Source organism: Equus quagga, chromosome 12 (genome assembly GCF_021613505.1).
Source record: "Equus quagga isolate Etosha38 chromosome 12, UCLA_HA_Equagga_1.0, whole genome shotgun sequence".
NCBI lineage: Eukaryota > Metazoa > Chordata > Mammalia > Perissodactyla > Equidae > Equus > Equus quagga.
This window is the reverse complement of record NC_060278.1, coordinates 71,616,957-71,637,029: the sequence shown is the minus strand read 5'-3', so window position 1 is coordinate 71,637,029 and position 20,073 is coordinate 71,616,957. Positions and strand designations below refer to the sequence as shown.

General features: G+C 36.1%; 1 protein-coding gene across 4 annotated transcripts in view; it reads left to right on the top strand.

Moving 5' to 3' along the window:
* MACROD2 (mono-ADP ribosylhydrolase 2) overlaps window positions 1-20,073 on the top strand; it is a 1,871,078-nt gene that overhangs the window by 1,078,605 nt on the left and 772,400 nt on the right. For all 4 annotated transcript variants that reach the window (XM_046678763.1, XM_046678762.1, XM_046678761.1 and 1 more), the window contains exon 6: window positions 12,539-12,660. In XM_046678763.1, the coding sequence (XP_046534719.1) occupies window positions 12,539-12,660 (122 nt within the window). The remainder of the gene's footprint in view (window positions 1-12,538; window positions 12,661-20,073) is intronic.

The window sequence follows — 20,073 nt, the reverse complement described above, 5'->3', positions numbered from 1 at the left end:
GTTTCTCTTACTGATCCTTCTCTTATTCTTGGCCCTTTTCTGCATTTTATTTTAATGTTCTGGATAGATTTTCAGAAGGCTTGACAAGCACTACAATAATTCAGACCTCGATTACTGTTCTGATTTCCCTACTTCTGTCATCCCCTCAGAGCGAAGTTTGATCTTTGAATAGATTTTGACTCTTTCTTCTCTTTTCTCCCACCCACCTTGAAACCATCATCAAAGTGTCCTAGTTTACCTTTAAGTTTTTTGAATTATCTACATTCCTTATTATTCCTGCAAACCTGGTTTAATGTTAGCTAGTCTGCTTCTCTTTAGTAGTTTCTGACTCCTTCTGCAAAAAAGGAAGCATGAGGACAGAAAGCCATTGTCATGATTTCTCTTGGGAATTCACAATCCTGAAGGATCCCTCTTTGCTTTATCCTGTGATGTCTGGTAGAATTCTTGCCTAAAAAGCTGTCTCCATCATTTTCTTCTCTACTAGAATCAACTGATCTGTTAGCAGTTGTCTTAGACTTTCTTTCTAGAGCCTTTGCAACTGCTTATTTAAGAAGCACTTCTCCATTCTCAATAGGTTGGTGGGTAGAAATGATCACTGTCTCATAAAAGAAGAAACTGAAATTAAACTAGATTCTAAAGATTGAGCAAAAGACAAAAATGCACTTAGTTAAGATTACTCTTTAAAAGTTCCTTAAACCACATAAAAGTTGAAGTAGAGAAATACCATTTTGTAACAAGTCCAGTACATCTGGTTTTCCCTATACAGTTGGAAAGGACCAGATAAAGTGGCTAATCATGTCCATTTTGCATTAGAAAAGGAAATATTTATATATAATTATTAGATCTACCACAGCAAGAAGCTCTAGTGTAGCAGTTCTAAGAGTGTAGTCTGGGGACCCCTCTCTCAGGGGGATTTGTGAGATCAATACCATGTTCATAATAATACTTAGAGGATATTTGCATTTTTCATTCTCTTTCTCTTTTGAGTGTACAATGTAGTTTTCCGGAGGCTACATGACATATGATAACATCATTGTCCTGATAGCTAATGGTATATGTGCTTTTGTTTTCTTGTGTGACAGATATGTCCCACCAAAACAAAAGCTATTTAGGGTCCTCAATTATTTTTGAGACTGTCAAGAGGTCCTGAAGCCAAAAAATTTGAAAACAGCTACCATCATGCACAACAAATCAATCATCTCTGAGAGGTAGATGGTAATGTAGACTAATCTCCTTCAGTCCAGCAATATAAGCCAAACTGTTCATGCTCATGCGAGAGCAAATACTCATTGTGGAAATGTTTAGTGAGGTTATCCTTATTACTTAAACATTTTGTCATTCTCACTCTCCCTTACCCCTTGTTCCTATTGTTGAATTCATATAAGTTTAACTCATGAAAAATGTAACTTCACAGTATAGAAATTTCCGTATACTCTTTCTTATAGAATCTGCATTAATCTAATTCTTAGAATATTCTATCCTTCCCATTTGTCTTTTCTAAATACAAGTGTTCACTTAGAAATGTAGGTGTAAGGCCTAGCATGGATGTATATACCAAGAGAATGGAACCAAAATGAGAGTATAGGTGTAAATGTATAGAGCAGCTGCAGTCCAGAGCCACCCTGTGAATGCCCTGGTCCCAGAGAGAAATTAAACCTGGTTTATTTTGATGGAGAGGTAGTTTCATTATATCCAATGTTACTTTTTATAGAAATGTGAACAGCGATCCCATTAATTCCTTGAGAAGATATGTAGAGAATATGTCATTTTCCATTTTCGTGATTTGAAAGCCAAAATCAATCTCTAGAACAAAGCAAATTTATTCTAAAATGAGCCATATGCAGATGAGAGAAATGACACATTTTTTAAATGCACTTATTTAATTATCTCTTGCAAAAAAAGGCCAAGGAGTCATCACACATTCTTTTTGTGTTGGAAAGAATCTCATAGCTTTTGTTAAAGAGTATGATGGTGTTACAGTCATTTTTATCTTCTGTAGTGCAGTTATTAGGAAATCTTTGATCAGACTTTTCTGAGTCTTTCTGTGAAGAAACAGATTCTCAGCTCTATAAAAATTTGTGTTGAATGATCTGAACCAGTATAACTACATTCCATTGCTTGCCCAGTCTAGACTGTCCACTCTACTTCAATGTTTTCTCTAATCCAGTATATCATCTCTGACTAGATTGATTATATTGGGCCAACGTTTATTTAATCACCCACAGATTCACTAATTATCCATTAGGCAACTGTTCCCACAGAGTTCTTGTCTTTGAGGGAGACTCAGATAGATTTGTCATGTTCCCTGCAGTGGAAGCATAGACTCTTCAGGAAGACAGAAAGTACAGAATCATAACATCGCAGAGTTACAAAGAATCTTGGAGCATCTACAATTCTATTTGGTGGCCTCCAATGACAGGAGATTCCATGCCTCCTCAAGCAGAATGCTGTCTTATTGGAGAGCTCTGACTGATGGAATCTTCTCAGCTGTGTGTTCAGAAATGTTGATGTTAAAAGTCACACAAAGGGTCAAACATGAGTTCAAAATTAGTTCATGTAGTGGGATTCGCTGATCATATCTTCAAGAACGGTAAATTATCTTTGGGTTTCATGGAATAGGAAGGATTTTGAAGGGCAAGAGGGAGGGACTCTTGTGAAACCAAGAAAGGCCTGGAGTCAGAAAAGCACAAGGCCTGTTTGGTGCAAGGGAATGGAGCAATTGCCTTGTGTACCTGGCACATAGTGGATTCTCAATAAATATTTATTGAATGAAGGACAGAATTAATGACTGAGTGAATGATTGCAGAAGAGTCTTTCTTGTCCAGACTAGTGGTGGCAAGGGAGCTGTAAAGGCAGGCTGATGACAAACAAGCATGGACAACCTCAGCATCAGCCTGCATGTCCTGACATTGACCCCTCTGCACACTTCAGTCCTAACCTAGATTCTGCACTTGTAGAATTACCCTTGCAATGAGAACGAGCATTCGTTTATTTTTACCCGCTACATAGGATTTTTCAAGCCTACTTTCCTCTTGCCTCTTAATAAAGTACTGGTTTTGGATTTCTCTGAAAAGGCTACATATTGCTGCCCATTCCTTGAACCAGAATAAAGACCTTATTATTATCTTCCTTGAAAAAGTCATATTGTCTTTCTGGACCTCCACCTCTTCTCACCCCTGCTACTGAAGCATTAAAAATGCCATGTATTTGACTCACTTCCTTCTAGGATGTTTTCTCTTTGGGGTCATTCTAAAATGACGTAAAATGTTGGAATTTTGCAGATAATTCAGCTTCCCACAGTCTCTCTAAGATCCCTCTCTGTTGGAAATAACACTTTTGTAATGTAGATGCCCCCAATACCCTGTGGAATCTCAAAGATTCTATAAATGGCTGACTCACAGGATATCCCTTTTACATGAATTTCAATCTATGTTGTTAAAAATGGACCCTTATGTGTAGGGGTCCAGTTGAAATAGGACACAGTCCCATCAACAAGATCAACCTTCATATAGATCTTTGGCAGAAGAGAGAGAGCTAATAAAAAACTAAAGATGAGCTTTGTCCCTTTCTTCTTTTCCTTTTCCCTTTTTAATATAGAGGATAACATTTTGGTAGAAATTGCTCTAATAATATTTTATAACTTAAACCTCACAACTTAAGCTTAAAACCTCACCACTTTGAAGTCAATGAAGCATAACATATTGTCAGCACTTGATGTCCAAAATGTGGCAACATTATCACATTCTCATCTAAAAAGGGGTCAAAACTCAAACTGAGCTGCATGTATTCATTCAAGCTGTGCCACTGCATTCTGTGTGCCTTTATCAGCTGTGAAATGCAAATGTTGTTTAGCTACTGTGTATTTAATCTTAGACATAGACATCTCATTTAGGAAACCATAACACCAAGGAGGCTGAGAGAGGTAAACCAAAAGTCTTTTGTAACTAAGAACAGTAAAAAAAAAATAAAATAGGGTCAACTCACAGACTCAAAGGAAAATGGACTAGAAAATCACATTGTAAGTGCTGGTTTATCCCCATCTCATCCAAAATGTTGGATGACTTTAGTCTTTCTGGACACGGAAAGAAATGTATCATACAGCTAAAGAAATGTGTGAGAGAATAGTCCAACCTAAAAGCGTGCTACAGTGCAATAGTTGAAGTACACTCTAACTGATATCTGCTACAGACTGAAAGGAATATCTTAGGGACAATTTATTGCTTCTTGAAATATAATAAAAACAAGTTTTGAAAATGTGTATATGAAAACATTGACCTATATGGAGAGAAAAGGCAGCATTTACTTTGTAATGCTATCAGATGGTAATTCAATTTCCCGTTAACTGAACTTCAAGTACTCTGTTTCAGGTCATAGATTGGTGGTGCTTATCATATAAATTGGCCAATAAGATTTACAAATAGTACGTTTCGTGCTTGGTTTTGTGGTTGTATCTTTAGAAAAGAAAATCAATTTAATTCCATGTGTTGGTTTTCTCCTTAAAATTCATGCAATTTGAATATGATTGACAGGGCATAGCATCATTATGCAGTCTGTTAGATGGACCGATTATGCTTATGAATACAAGAGTGGAGTGAATGAAAGCAACGTGTAATTGATTCTACACTTGGTCTGACTGTTCATTAACAGTTTGAATGTAGCACAGTTGCTTCTCAAATGGAAAACGATGAGAACAACCTATATGTGCTCTCTCATTTGTTTTAAAATTCATTATGCTAATATTTTTTCACAGAATGTTTTTGCTGCATTTGTTTTGCCAAGGGTAAGTCTGATTGAATCTTTGTAAATAATTCTACTGCTTTCAATATTTATTTGGCATTCCAATCACACATTTTTCAATTTACACTTTTAGAAATGAAAGCAGCCTCTCCCCAGCACCCCCTACAAAGAAAGCCTTCTATCCTACCCTCCTGTTTTATATAGTTCAGACTAATTTCCCAGGATAAAACGGGGAGGGAAGCACAAGGTGAGGGTTATTGCTTCAAAACAAAAGAGCTGATTTATAGACTGATTGATTTCAGAAATAGATGAGCAAAAACAGGTTTCATTTGTCTTGCCACACTTTAGTCTGATAAAGCACGAAAGGGCCTGCCACCTCATTTTCCAAATCTCTTCAAGGAGTTGCATTTGAAATGTTGATTAAATGTACAAATTGCATTGCTGTTTTCTTGCCTTTCCTGAGTCATGTGAGAAAGGGCTTCAGACACACAAATGCTTTTCTTTTCTTGAGTGTGGAGCTGGACATTTCAGGGAAATAACATTACTTTTATTGCTCACAGGGAGATATGATGCTGATTCTGTAACAGCCAGGGCCTGCCCTTTCGTTTGCCCACAAGTTCCTGCCCGATTTTAAGACAGAAGAAGCAACAAAAGTAGTTCTGGGCCAGGCAATTCTATCTAGGAGCTACAATTACACTGCGATCTCCAAATTAGATTGTATTTACAATTAATAAATATATTAATCTCATATTCAAATCTTTCTCTAGCTCTAATTTTTATTAAATCAGCAGTTCACTTGTTAAGATAATAGATCTGAGAATGCAATACTGGAAATATATATTTTTCTTGTGATAAAACTTTCAAGATTTATCCTCTTAGCAACTTTCAAATGTACAATATAATATTATTAACTATGGTCAGCATGCTGTACCTTACATCCTTAGGACTTATTTATTTATTTATTTATTTATTTATTTTTTTTTAAGATTTTATTTTTTCCTTTTTCTCCCCAAAGCCCCCCGGTACATAGTTGTGTATTCTTCGTTGTGGGTTCTTCTAGTTGTGGCATGTGGGACGCTGCCTCAGCGTGGTCTGATGAGCAGTGCCATGTCCGCGCCCAGGATTCGAACTGACGAAACACTGGGCCGCCTGCAGCGGAGCGCGCGAACTTAACCACTCGGCCAAGGGGCCAGCCCCAGGACTTATTTATTTTTTATAATGCACATTTGTGCCTTTGGAACACCTTCATCCAGTTCTGTCACCCTCTCAACCCCCAACTTCTGGCAAACAGCAGTCTGTTCTCTGTATCTATTAGCTGTTTCTTTTCTTTTTTTAAAGATTCCACATTTAAGTGAGGTCATACAGTATTTGCCTTTCTCTGTCTGACCTATTTCACTCAGCATAATGCCCCCAAGATCCATCTGTGTTGTTGAAAATGGCAAGATTTCCTTCTTTTTTATGGCTGAATAATATTCCATTGTCTATATATAGCACATTTTCTTTATTCATTGTGCATCAATGGACCCTTAGGTTGTTTCCATGTCTTGGCTATTGTGAATAATGCTGCAATAAACATGCAGTGCAGATATCTTTTAGAGTTTATGTTTTCATTTCCTTCAGATAAATACGCAGTAGTGAAATTGCTGGATCATATGTAGTTAAATTTTTAACTTTTTGAGGAACCTCCATACTGTTTTCTATAGTGGCTGCATGGAAATAGATTTAATCATTTCAGCTTTTTCAGTGGTTTTTTATTTATCTACTACAAGACTGTAATTGAAAAAACGTGCTAACCTCAATAAAGCCCCAAGTATCTGAGGAGTCCTGCATTATGACCGTTTTAAAATATGCTCACAAATTCTTTGCCATCAAGAGGTGATGTCTGTGTGTCTCCACTTGAAATAGATGGGATTGTGTGACAGTTGCAATTAATAGGGAGAGTGGTAGTGATACTGTGTGACTCCCCAGTCTGGATTGTAAAGAGTGGCACAGCTTCCACCTCTGGCGCACTTGCTTTTGGGGCCCTGAGCTCTAACGTGAGCAATCTGACTGCTCTGAGGCTGCCATGTTGTAAGGAAACCCAACTACCCCACATGGAGAGTTCCTGAGACCACAGGAAGAGCCTGAAATACCTGTCCAGCCCTTAGCTGCCACAGTCCCCTGGCATTGTTCCACAGCCAGCCACCAGCTAACTGGAACCATCTGAAAGACCCTGTGCCAGACCCTCTAGCTGAGCCCTTCAAGAATTTCTGACCCAGAGAAACCATAAGAAGTAATAAAATTGTTGTTATTGTCTCAAATCACCATGTTTTGGGGTAATTTTTTGCACAGCAATAGCCAATCAGAATCTGCATGTATACAGACTATGAAGCTAAAATAACAGGATTCATGATAAACGTAACAAAATTCATATATCTAGTGAAATGCCATTACCTTCAATGAGTAGTCACCTTGGGAAAAGTTTATTTATAATCATATTGTTATTGTGATATTGTGTCTCCCCCCATTAATCTGTGACTTTGGGCATACTATTCTGCCTCTCTGGTTCCCTTGAACAAGGAAAAATAGATTACATTTTCTATATTGTCCTTTTCATCTCTAAGAATTCTTGACTATTGGTCAAAATTCTTTGGTTACAGAGATACCTAAGTGTATACCTGTACTACATTTCCACTATAAAGTATGTAGGACTCAGTTTGGGTATTGAAATTATATAGTAAAACTTTAAAGATAAATACTAGCCATATAGGAGAAAAATGCTCTTTTTCTTTTTTTACCATTTAAACCCTACTTTTATATTAAAATAATTGTTTCATATAGATTATTGAGAGTAGCAAAATGAAAGAAAGATATAATTAGTGGAGTCATTCTGTTAAATCCCTTGGAATAATTTTTTGTTTAATTTAAGAGTATTTTCATACTGGTAGTAATGTAAGATCATCTTTGAAAAGCACATTAACAATCTTTATATGTAGTAGAATTATGGCAGATGGAATCCAGAACATGGTTTAATAAACCATAATTCTTCATTTTAATGCTTACTTAATTTTTGAATAGGTAATGTATTCACATAATTTGAACGTCAAAAAATATAACAAATACACATTGAAAAGTTTCCTTGCCATATTCTCTACATCTTTGCAGTTTCCATCACTTCCTGTGGAAGTAACCACTGTTATTAATTGCTTGTTAATCCTTCCAGAGATATTTTATGCAGGAATTAGCCAAAACAAACACATTCTTTTCTACAACTGTGGGTTATTTTTACACTAATGGTAGTATGCTACTCAGACTTTTCTGCCTCTTTTTCTTTTGTTTTTTACTTAGCAATATGTCTTGGATATCTTTTTATATCCATACATATTTTCATTGTCCTCTTTGCAGAAGTATAATAGTTCATTGTATAAATGTACAATTATTTAACTAGTCCCCTATTAATGGATATTTAGGTTGTTTCTAATCTTTCCTATTATAAACAATGTAGAAGGAATGATCTGCATAAATGTGATTTAGCACATGAGGAAGCATATAATCTATAGGATACATTCCTAGAAATAGAACTATTGGGTCAAAAATAGCTCACATGTGTAATTTTGATAGATATGGTTAAAACACTCTCTAGGGATGGTACCGATTTGCACTTCATTGTATAAGCATGTTTGAGAAACTTGAACCATGACCTATCCTCATTTATCTGGACAAGAATGAATTAGACCACTTAGAATCTGTACATCAATTCTTGATAGGCACATAGAAGAGGAGCTACATTTGCAAGCTACAAAGAATCTTAGAGGCCATCATATTCAACTCTTTTTTTTAGCTCTGAGGATGGAAGCTCAAAGAGGAGAGCGACTTGCCCAAGGTCACACAACTGGTGGGGTTTATTTTTGGGCTCTCAATTCTGTTCCATTGAACTGTCTGTTTTTGTGCCAGTACAACGCTGTTTTGGTTACTATGGCTTTGTAGTATATTTTGAAATCAGGGAGTGTGATACCTCCAGTTTAGTTCTTTTTTCTCAGGAATCCTTTGGTTATTCGGGGTCTTTGTTGTTCCATATAAATTTTAGGATTCTTTGTTCTATTTCTGTGAAAAATGTTGGAACTTTGATAGGGATTGTGTTGAATCTATAGATTGCTTTAGGAAGTATGGACATTTTAACAATGTTAATTCTTCCAATCCAAGAGCACGGAATATCTTTCCATTTCTTTGTGTCTTCTTCGATTTCTTTCAACAATGTTTTATAGTTTTCAGTGTACAGATCTTTCACCTCTTTGGTTAGATTTATTCCTAGGTATTTTATTCTTTTTCTTGCAGTTGTAAATGGGATTGTATTCTTAATTTCTCTTTCTGAGACTTCGTTGTTAGTGTATAGAAACGCGACCGATTTTGGTACGTTGATTTTTTATCCCGCGACTTGACTGTATCCCTTTATTGTTTCTAAAAGTTTTTTAGTGGTTTCTTTAGGGTTTTCTAGATATAAAATCACGTCATCCGCAAAGAGCGACAACATGGATGGACCTTGAGGGTATTATGCTGAGTGAAATAAGTCAGAGGGAGAAGGTCAAATACCATATGATCTCACTCATAAGTAGAAGATAAACACAACGACAAACAAACACGTAGCAACGGAGAATGGATTGGTGGTCACCATAGGGGAAGGGAGGGGAGGGCAAAAGGGGTGATTACGCTCACATGTGAGGGGATGGACCATAATTAGTTTTCGGGTGGTGAACATGATGTAATCTACACAGAATTCGAAATATATTATGATGTACATCCAAAAGCTATATAATGTTATAACCCAATGTTACTGCAATTAAATATTTTTTAAAAATTAATAAAAATAAATCAGATGATTAAAAAAAAAGGATTCTTATACTCACCAGGCCTGCAAGTCACTTAACACGTTTAAGGTCTCCTTTACCAGCCCAGACATCATTCTGTACTCCATCTCCATCTGTCTCCATTAGAAAGTTAAATATTAATAATGCTACACAACACAGAAGAGACCACAGAGATCATCTGAGCAGCTGATTTGTTTTACAGATAAGGAAACCAAAGCAGGGACCAATGAAATGATGACTTCATCTGGGGTGCTAGGGGAGTCAGAGCTGGAGCCTGGATTTGAAGGCAGGCTTCCTGACTAAATTTTATAACCAAAAAAGAGGAAGTCCTCTGTGTGGAAGAGTTGCTCATAAGTACTAGGAACAATTAAAATAATGAAGGAAATTTCCTTTCAAGCTTCACATTGATTCACCTCAAGCTTTGTGGATCTGAGAGGTCATTGTGTTGGTCGATAATAACACTTGATCTTGGATGCTGTAAATTTAATATAGAGCATTAAATTCAGAGATCAATTATTTTGATCTTGAGGAGGCTCGTTTATTGGCTGTTTGTCTTCAGACTTTTAAATTAAATGGAGAACTGAAGAAATGCGAAGGATAATTTTTCATAAATACCATTTAAGTTATGTGGACAATGATGGCTTAGAAAAAAAGACAAGAAAAAACTTATTTATTACATCACTATTTTCTGCTCTTATGGGCCTCTTTCTCTCTCTCTTGTCTTCCCATTAATGCCTCTTAAGTCCTGTTTTTACTTGGCTCAAGTAGATACATCTTTATGACCCTAAATGAAAGATAATTATTCTTGACCTTCTCCATCTATAAAACAAGGAAACCAAAGTCATGTCCTGTTGCTCCTTTATGTATTATGTGTTTGATATACAGAGTCAATGAGGAAGGAGGGAAAAAACATCGACTTCACCTTCAACAATGGTATTAAGAGTGCCACAATTGCCTGGAATGACATTTCCCAAAGGTTAATTTGTGGAAACTTAGTCTCATGAGGAGAGTACTCTACAAAACATAGGTTTTGATAGTCAAACATCTTTTGGAAACAGAGCATTCTGTATCCTCCTCGTGGAGATTCACAATTGACTGTAGCATACTAAATGTCCGGAGAGGTCCTTCACAAAGGTACCTGGTTTGACTTAATTTTACCTGTGATTCTCAAATTTAATTGACATTTAAACCTGTATCTTACTGAAGCCACTTTAGGAAATGCTGCCCTGTAGAATTCTGAATTGTCACTCTACAGCTTTTCTTCCATTTGTATTTATTAGGGAATTTCAAATATCATAGCTGGGCACAAACAACAAGTAGTCACAAAGGAGAAAATAAAGTAAAGCTAAGTACAATCTTCCTTCTTCATATGTTCTAGCATTCATTTAAAAACAGAAACTAATGTAAAATATTCACATAAAAATTCACTACATAGGGTATAGGACTTGTATTTCTTCAATAAATGCAACTCTTATTTGTTACTATTGTTAGAAGAAAATGATATTGTGTGCTGTTTTTTCATGTTTTTGTTTTTCTTTTGCTAAATACGACCTATCTCCCTTTAGCCTTTCCTTCTACATTGTAGAGTTTCTCACTTTAAAACCAGGTTTCCCTGTGAAATAACATCTTCAAGAACTCACTGGTGATGTTTCTGCCTATTTTGAACAAAAGTTATTATATGAAAAATCATAATATCAAAAATATTAAAGATATTATCTGACAAGGGTTTAAATACTGTTTCAGAGTTTAAAGTTGAAATCAACATTTTGGGGATTTTCTCAAACGTCGAGTCACACTCTTAACATTTGGCAGGCAATCAGCAAAGATTTTTTCCCTTAGTGATTTATTTTCTGCTATTCAAATTTCACATGCAATTTAAAGCTATTCCAGCCTCATTTTTGTAATGTGGTCTTATTCTCTTGTCATTGTTGTTGAAATTAAGTGGTACTGACTAGCCAAAGCAAATAATTCCATTTCATTATAATATTCCAGTGATATCAGACTGAATTTATCTTTTTTGATTGAAGTTAATTAGCTGTTGTTACTGACATCAAGGAAATGGGCTAATATTCCATATTAACAGATAGGACTGGGAAGCAGGAATTATAAGGCATTTTCAAGTAATTTAGGTAAAAATTTAGGTGCTTTCTTGTAATCTTTATTGACTTTAAAATTAGGATAGTCCAATTCATTATGTTCTTAAATTTAAAGATTTATGTATGTGTAGATATTTAAAGAATACCACAATGGCTGGTTTCTTATGCTAAAAAAAATCAAATTTTGTGTTTTAAATGTAAATGGTGGTTGAAAAGTACAGATTGCTTTTTGAAAGTTTTAATATAGTAAAAATTAGAAGCTAGGTAATCATTGGGGACTATTATGCCTAGCACACCTCATGTATGTGAGGAATGGTAGGTTGCACTTTAAAATTGGTAGAAAAATTTTAAAATTATTCCTTTTAGGGTTATTACTGACAATTATCAACTCTCTTGGCATACTTTCCAAAACTCGCCCTTATTTATTATGTCCAAAGCCTGACACCATTGTCTTATCTACAAATGATGTATAGCTTTGCTTCTTCCTTCACATATCAATTCAGAATGCTCATTTTGCAGGCAATTATCTCTCAGTTTATTTTCCACCCAGCCTTTATCTTTTGCCAGGGTGCCAATTATTCACATCTTATAATCTGTCTCCCTGGGGTCCGACCAGTGATGATGGAACAGTTTACTGGTAGGGAATTCCTTTTCACAATTATCACCTTCCTGGGAAACTGCCTACTTTAGAAGGCTGTGCTATCTAAAATCTTTTACCAGGGAAGCATTTGCATCGTCAGTATTTCTTAGCTTGCTTGTCTCCAGGCTCCAATACAAATACCTAAAATAAATAAAACGCCAATTATATGAAAGTGAAAAATACCTCGTTTATCCTATTTTTCTTTCCTTTTGCATTTACAGACGTCATCCATACTGTAGGGCCAATAGCCAGAGGCCATATTAATGGTTCCCACAAGGAAGACCTTGCAAATTGCTATAAATCATCTCTGGAGCTGGTGAAAGAAAATAACATCCGATCAGTTGTAAGTACTTTTATGTTCCTGTTTTTTATTCTTTTTCAGCCTTTATATTTTAGAAATCAATCTTGTCCAAAATGAGGGTAGGAAACCATTTTCAAAATTCTGAAAACTAAGTTTAAGCATCTTAGTAAATGATGTAATCTATTGATTATCATGACTCCATTCTTTTCTATGCCCTAAATATTTGTTTAATTGCTCATGATGTTTTGAGATTTAAAACTATAGGATCCCAGAACTGGAACCATCTCATCTAATTTCTTCCCTCCTTTTTGCCATTTTCTTTTGAAAAAAGTGTGTGTGTGTTTTAACTTGAAAGTTGTTATTCTTTTAGATTTATTTCACTCTTCCTAAACTAACACTCTGCTGTTGGGTATGCCATATCCCTTCTAAGTTTTACCAGTTTAAACAGAGAGAGTTCAGAAAATGTGGATCTAATCTATTTCCTTACCAGTAGGCTGAGATGACAGGAAGTCTCCTCTAGCTGGATTTGAAGATATTTATTCACCTGCTTTTCTTTTGCAACATATGCTAGGTTTATTACATCTCAATTACACCAAGAAAATAAAACTATGAGAAAAATGGGAGTGTAAATACTCAATAGTAAATTAATTTGCGCAGAACCCCTTGGGTCTTTTCACATAGATTATAACCTTGTTGAAATTGTGGGGCAGGGAGATAGTTAAACACTTCACGTCTTAGCCTGCTGAATGGATCAGCATCGCTTGGCAGTTCACAGAAGTAGTGGTTTTATTATTTGCATGAAGGAGCATTGAGAGTCAGAAACATTTAGATAACCTTGGATGGTCACTGGACTTTTCATGCATGATTATAATGATGAAGTGCCTTTTTCAATGTACATTGGTGAGTTTGCTCAAAATTAGAAAACTTTTTGCAAGCCAATATTACAGCCTTTTAAATTTTTGCATAATTATTAGCAGAGCTGGTTATTTCATTTCACTCTTTGATTTTTAAAAATTTTCTCTTTGCAAATGAATCAATAAGTTAAGACCCTATTCTGTCTTAGAAGAGAAAGCTGAAGTTCAAAGAGAATGGAGCAAAGCAAACTACTAAACCAGTTGGCTAATTTTGTTTTCTACAGGAAAATAAGAAAAATCAAAATAGGTGTTCACATTCAAGGAATAATTAAAATTTTGTCAATATGGCTTATTGATGTAAAAAAGCAGGGAGCTGAAGTGCTTGGAAAGTTGGATATGTATAGAAGTTTCCAACTTGGGAAATATGGATTTGAGACCTGAAGAGAATTTGATAATGAATTTGCTGGCATCTCTAATGATTTTTTTTAAGCCAATAAGAAGTAAGAAGAGGCTAGCCCATTAGAAACAGTGTAAAAACAGCACCCATCCTTTTAATAGGAAAAAGAAACATCATTAATTATACTGCTCTTAAAACAATCATATCTATTGTTATACTACTTACTACTATTAGGTGAGGAGTGGAAGAATTAACCACTAAGTTAAATTAACTTTTATCAGATGGTCTGCATAGAGACTGGAGCAATGCTCCGGTCATCCTGGGATGGGAATTAGGTCTACCTGAACATTTTTGATGACGATTTTGAAGGGTTAATCACATGATTTGGATAAAACTAGCAGGTGGTGCTAAACTGAAGTCATTCCAATATTAGTACATAAAAATGAAGATGGGAAATATCTGTGAAATGTGAAGCAAAGCATCCAGCTAAATTAATCACCGTGCTCTTGCATGGGTGACTTGAGTTGCCGTTAAATATCTTGTCTCTTATTTATAAAAAAGAAAGAATTCCTTTCCTTTCCTTTCTTCCTTCTTTCTTTTTTCTTCCTGTCTTTTCTCTTCTTTTCTTGACGAAGGAAATGAGGCTTTCTGCTTTATATGGAATGTCATGGTCTTGACAACATTAAAGAAAGTAATAATGCTAATGTCATCAAATCCTCATTATTTGGGGGGGAAATGGAAAATTCTTAAAAATGTGATTATGACTGGATATGTGTTTTATAGTAAAGGTTTGTACTTTATAGACTTATCACAATAGTTGGGGTGATATGTTTGATGTAAAAAGGTTGGTTATTAATATGGAAAATAAACTTAACTTGAGCTCGTGTTTATACATGTCAAAGAAATTTTCTCATAAGCCCTTTTACCAGAACAGCTTAGTATTTGCCCTATGAATTACCACTGTGTGCCCATGGATAAGTCATGTTAATGTTTTATAGCCTCAGTTTCCACATACAAAGAATCAGTAAATTATTACTGTTATTTCAGACTTGTCTAACTCATGAGGCTATTATGGGGATCAGTTGAGATAATGGATATAAGATAACTGGAAACATGTAATTCTCTATAAAAGTCTTTGGCAATATTACTTCAAGTGTATTTTCACATTTTATGGTTTGGCAAATTTAGGGATTGAGATCACTCATGCTTTGATATGTATTCTAAAAACCAGATCTCTAGACATTTATCATATCATTTCTTGATGTTTTTAAATCAGAAATAAATTATTATAAAGTATTGTTAGTATATTTGTAAAGGAAGAATTCAAGCTTTTCCTCCTCCTGTGTAGAGAAAAACCTCGTTCTTCCCTATTGTGTGTTCCTTCTCTGTAAGTCTCCCTTACTACTCAAGCAAAATGCTTCACTTCTGGTCACCAAATGAGTTGTTTCTCCCCACACCAAGCAATTATGTGTGATACTAGCTAGACGTCCTACAATTTAACTCAGTTCTGACACTATCTACCTGGAGATAGCATCAGACCCCATAGGTTGAGGGTTCAGTCCCACAACACTGCCTCTCCAGGCCCACCTCCTCCCACACACATTGCAGACACCAGCCAATTGCAAGCCCAGATTCTTACCTGTGCTTCTGACCAATCAGCTGTAGATTGGAGGTTCCCTCCCCCACCTCCTTGGGTTCCATTAATTTGCTACAGTGGTTCATAGAACTCAAGGAAACACTTCCTTATGTTTACCAGTTTATTAATGGATGTGATAAAGGATATAGTCATGCATCGCTTAACCACAAGGGTACATTCTGAGAAATGTGTCTTTAGGCAATTTCGTCATTGTGTGACATCATAGAGTGTACCGAAGGGGAACAAAATTTGCCATCTCAAAATGTGTCTCTTCAAAATGAGGATTATTTTAGGCTGATTATTTTTAAGAAACAAAAGACTCAGAAACTTTTTCTTCTTACCTCCCCCTTAACTGCCTGAAGAATTTAGATTGAAATACCTGTCTCAGGAAATGAGCTCTCACCTTAGCATAGCGTGAACTAGGTGACAGACAGGAAGAAACCTAGAAACACCTGCTTACTGGGCTCCCCTCCGTATTCTTATGTTTCTGTGTGGCTAAACACTTGTTTTCCAAACATTTGCTCCTTTCACTTACCTGTGAATTGTGTTCCTTCTCTTTGAAGTCCCTGACTCTCCCCACCCCCGGCAACCTCTTTTGTCTTTAGCTGAGGATGGTATTTAAGGTGAGGGCTTTGGCCATTTTGGTGAGTTACTCAGTTTTCCTGGGTTTCTCTGATGTATACATGTTATTTAACTTTGTTTTTCTCCTGATAATATGTCTCATGTTAATTTAATTCCTAGACCAGCCAGAAGAACCTAGAAGGGTAGAGAAAAATTTCTTCCTCCCCTACAGTATTTACACAAACCTGGATGGTATAGCCTACTACATACCTAGGCTATATGGTACTTATATGGTACTACACCATCATATACGTGGCCTGCCATTGACTGAAATGTTGTTAGGCAGCTCATCACTATACAGCTGAACAGCCAGGTAGAGAGATACATAGGGCAAGGTCTGGGAGGGTCTGAAGTACAGGAGCTTCTGTCAGTCAGGTTATAAAGGATGTCTCTAGCCTCTTCTCCTACTGCCCCAGACACTCCCCATGTCCTATGGTTCTGTAGTTTTTACTGCACTAGTCTCTCCCATTTTTGCTGGCTTATTTTTCAAACCTCATCTCAAAATTTGCTTCCTCTAGGGAACTTTCTCTCCCCTGTTCCAACAGGCTCCTGTTTGCAACTCTCTCATAGCTGAAACATAGAATATTAAATTGTCCACTAATTTTTCTGTCCCCAGCCTCTACCCTTAGCCTGATTTCTGCAAGGACAGAGGCTGTATCTTCTTCACCTTTTTATCTCCAGTGACCATTAGGGCCCAGTGGAGTTGGTATGCATCGCCCCCCCCAATGTAGTTGTGTTTGCCAACCTGGAGGCTCTCTGAACCCTGTACTATTGGGATTTTATGGAGGCTTCCTCACATAGGCATGATCAGTCATTAAGTTCATTTCAATCCTTCTCCCCTCTCTGGAGGATGGGGGGAAGGGGCTGAAATTCCAAGTTTCTAATCATGGCTTGGTCTTTCTGGTGACCAGCCCTTATCCAGGAATCATACAGGAGCCCAACCAGAGTCACCTCATTAGAACAAAAGATGCTCCTACTGTTCTTATCACTTGGGAATTTACAAGGGTTTCAGGAGCCCTGTGCCAAAACTGGGACCAAAGACCAACATATGTTGTCTATTGTCTCATAATATTGTATTTATTTAGGCAATTGAAGCTATTATTAATGTTATTAATAGCTATTAATAACATCTTATTTGTAATCGTTAATAATATCATTGTTAATATTACCAACTCATGTCTATATTGACAGCACAGAGCATACCACAGACTTTTATTGCTCAGTAGATGCATTGAATTGAATTAAATTATACTAATCATGTCACCACATGTAACTGTCTTAAAATTGTAGTCTAATTTTCAACTTTTCAAAAAATATTCTCATATTATTATAGTTTCTCCCACTATGTATTGTTTTACAGTGAAGCTATGAAAATGAATAAGGGGTAAATAGTTAAGATGAGGTAGCAGATATGTAAGAAAGTAGCTATAAGGCAATACGGTAAATGCCGCATCTGGACCTCACAACCTCATCAGCCATAGAACAGAGACTTTGCAAACATCATGCACGAAGTTTTTACCGTCTCAGGTTATAAGTGCCACACATCATTTCTGCTCCCATTTCATTGGTCAGAACTATTCACAGAGCCATACCTACAAGGCAGCAGGGAAACACCCAGGAATAAATGACATATTTGATGGATACCACTTTTCTGCCAAACCAAAGGCTTTCAGGTCACAGCAGAGGAGTCAGAGAGATTGCTTTTCTCTAATTTCTCCAAAGGAAAGTTTATCCAAATTTTTATTGGAGGTAAAAATAGTTTATTCATTTATTTATTTAATAAATATTAATACAGGAATGCCAAGACATTTTTAATTATATTCTAAGACCTGTAGGATATGATGGCTAGCTTAAAATATATAATCTGTCTCAATCTCCTGACCATCCAAATAAATAGACAAGAACATCGTGTCCGTTGTATGATTTGACAGTACTCGCTAGTTCTCCCTGCACTTTTTAATATCTTTCCACAGATGCCTGAAATTTCATAATTAGTGAGTAATTTATGATGGTCAGACACATTGTTCTATCTCTGCAATTTTCCTTTAAAATGCAAATACTCATGAGATCAGCAGATAATTAATTTCCTAATACCTTAATATGAAGAAATTTATCAAATTGCTTTTCACTTTGGCAGGATAAATTAGATGATGATGAAAGTACTAAGCACCTCGGCCTAAGGGAGGAGGAGAACTGGAAGGGAGTGTGAAGGGAGGTTGAAAGAAAGACAAAACAAAGTGAGGTACAAATAAATTTCACTGGCCTCCCAGTTTGGCTAAAAGGAGATACTTTTTAAATAGAGAAGAGGGAAAAGTGATAGTCACATAAAACTATTTAGAAATAAGGTAGTTATTTGGTTGTTAGACGTAACGTTTGTGGATAATCTCTTTGGCTATGAAAAAATAATATTCTTTTTATTAAGTTAGGAGAGAAAATTTCCTTACATTTTCCTCCTCTATCCATTCTTCTTGGTGGCTTTTTTCCAACATATCCCCACATGTTTGTTTTAGGTTGTAAAAGAATAAAAATAAATTAGTAGATCTAATGGTTCATTTTAATGTGCATTTCTCTTCTATGAATTATTAATTATCACAGATTTATTAATACTGAGGAAAGTTTAACTTTAGGATTTTAATCATGATTCTCCTTCCAATCTTACTTTAAAGAGTTTCAAATGCGATATCTGACCAATCTTTCATGCTTCCTGGACCTAGTTTGTGCAAGTACCTTATTCCTTCCAACTTACTTCAAATATAATTCAGTTATTTTTCTCTAACTATGAGATCCCCTTGGGCAAAATTCAAATATATGCAAATTTACTTTTGTATACATTCGTGACAGCCTTGAGAATGTTGATTCCAGTACAGTCGTGTGCTGCATAATGACATTTCGGTGAACAACGGACCACATATATGACAGTGATCTCATAAGATTAGCACCATATAGCCCAGAGGTACAGTAGACTATACCCTCTAGGTTTGTGTAAGTACTGTAGAGGATGAAGAAATTTCCCTCTGTCCTTCTAGATTCTTCTGGCTGCTTTAAGAATTAAATTGACATGAGAGAGATTGTCAGGAGAAAAAGAAATAAGAGTTTAATAACGTGTATACATAGGGAAACCCAGGGAAACTGAGTAACTCCCAAAATGGCCAAAGCCCTCACGTTAAACACCATCCTCAGCCTAAGACAAAAGAGGTTGCTGGAGGTGGGGAGAGTCAGGGACTTCAAAGGGAAGGAAGGCAATTCACAGGTAGGTGAAAAGGAGCAAGAGTTTGGAAAACAAGTGTTTGGCCACACAGAAGCAGAATACAGAGGGGAGCCCAACAAGCAGGCTTTTCTAGGTTGCTTCCTGTCTACCACCTAGTTCATGTTATGCTAAGGTGATCCTTGGTTTCCTGAGACAGATTTTTTAATTTGAATTCTTTTAGGCAGTTAAGAGGGAAGTAACAAGAAAAAGTTTCTGAGTCTTTCATGTCTTAAAAATAATCAGCCTAAAATAATCCTCATGGTAAAGAGACATATTTTTGGGTGGCAAATTTTGTTCCCTTTCAGGATACTCCATGATCTTTACACAGTGATAAAATTGCTTAAAGACACATTTCTCAGAATATATCCCTGTCATTAACCAAAACATGACTGTACAGGCAAAAATGTAAGGCACCATGGAGAGGATAATTAGAAATAGAATGAACTGGAAATGAAAATAGGAAAAAAAGTTGAGAGAAAAGACCAAGAGGGTGCAGATTTTCTGAGTAAAACACTGGGAATGGTAAAGATAGATGCCAAAAAATGGACCCACATCTTAGAACCACAGTATTCTAACACATATGACTTGAGAAATTAATAATCAGGTGGGTAAAGTCAAGCAATCAAATTATTTTGATTTCTGGGACAATGTTATGTTCTGAAAAAATTAAAAGGGTGTTTGGGGACTGGAGGAGGACTAC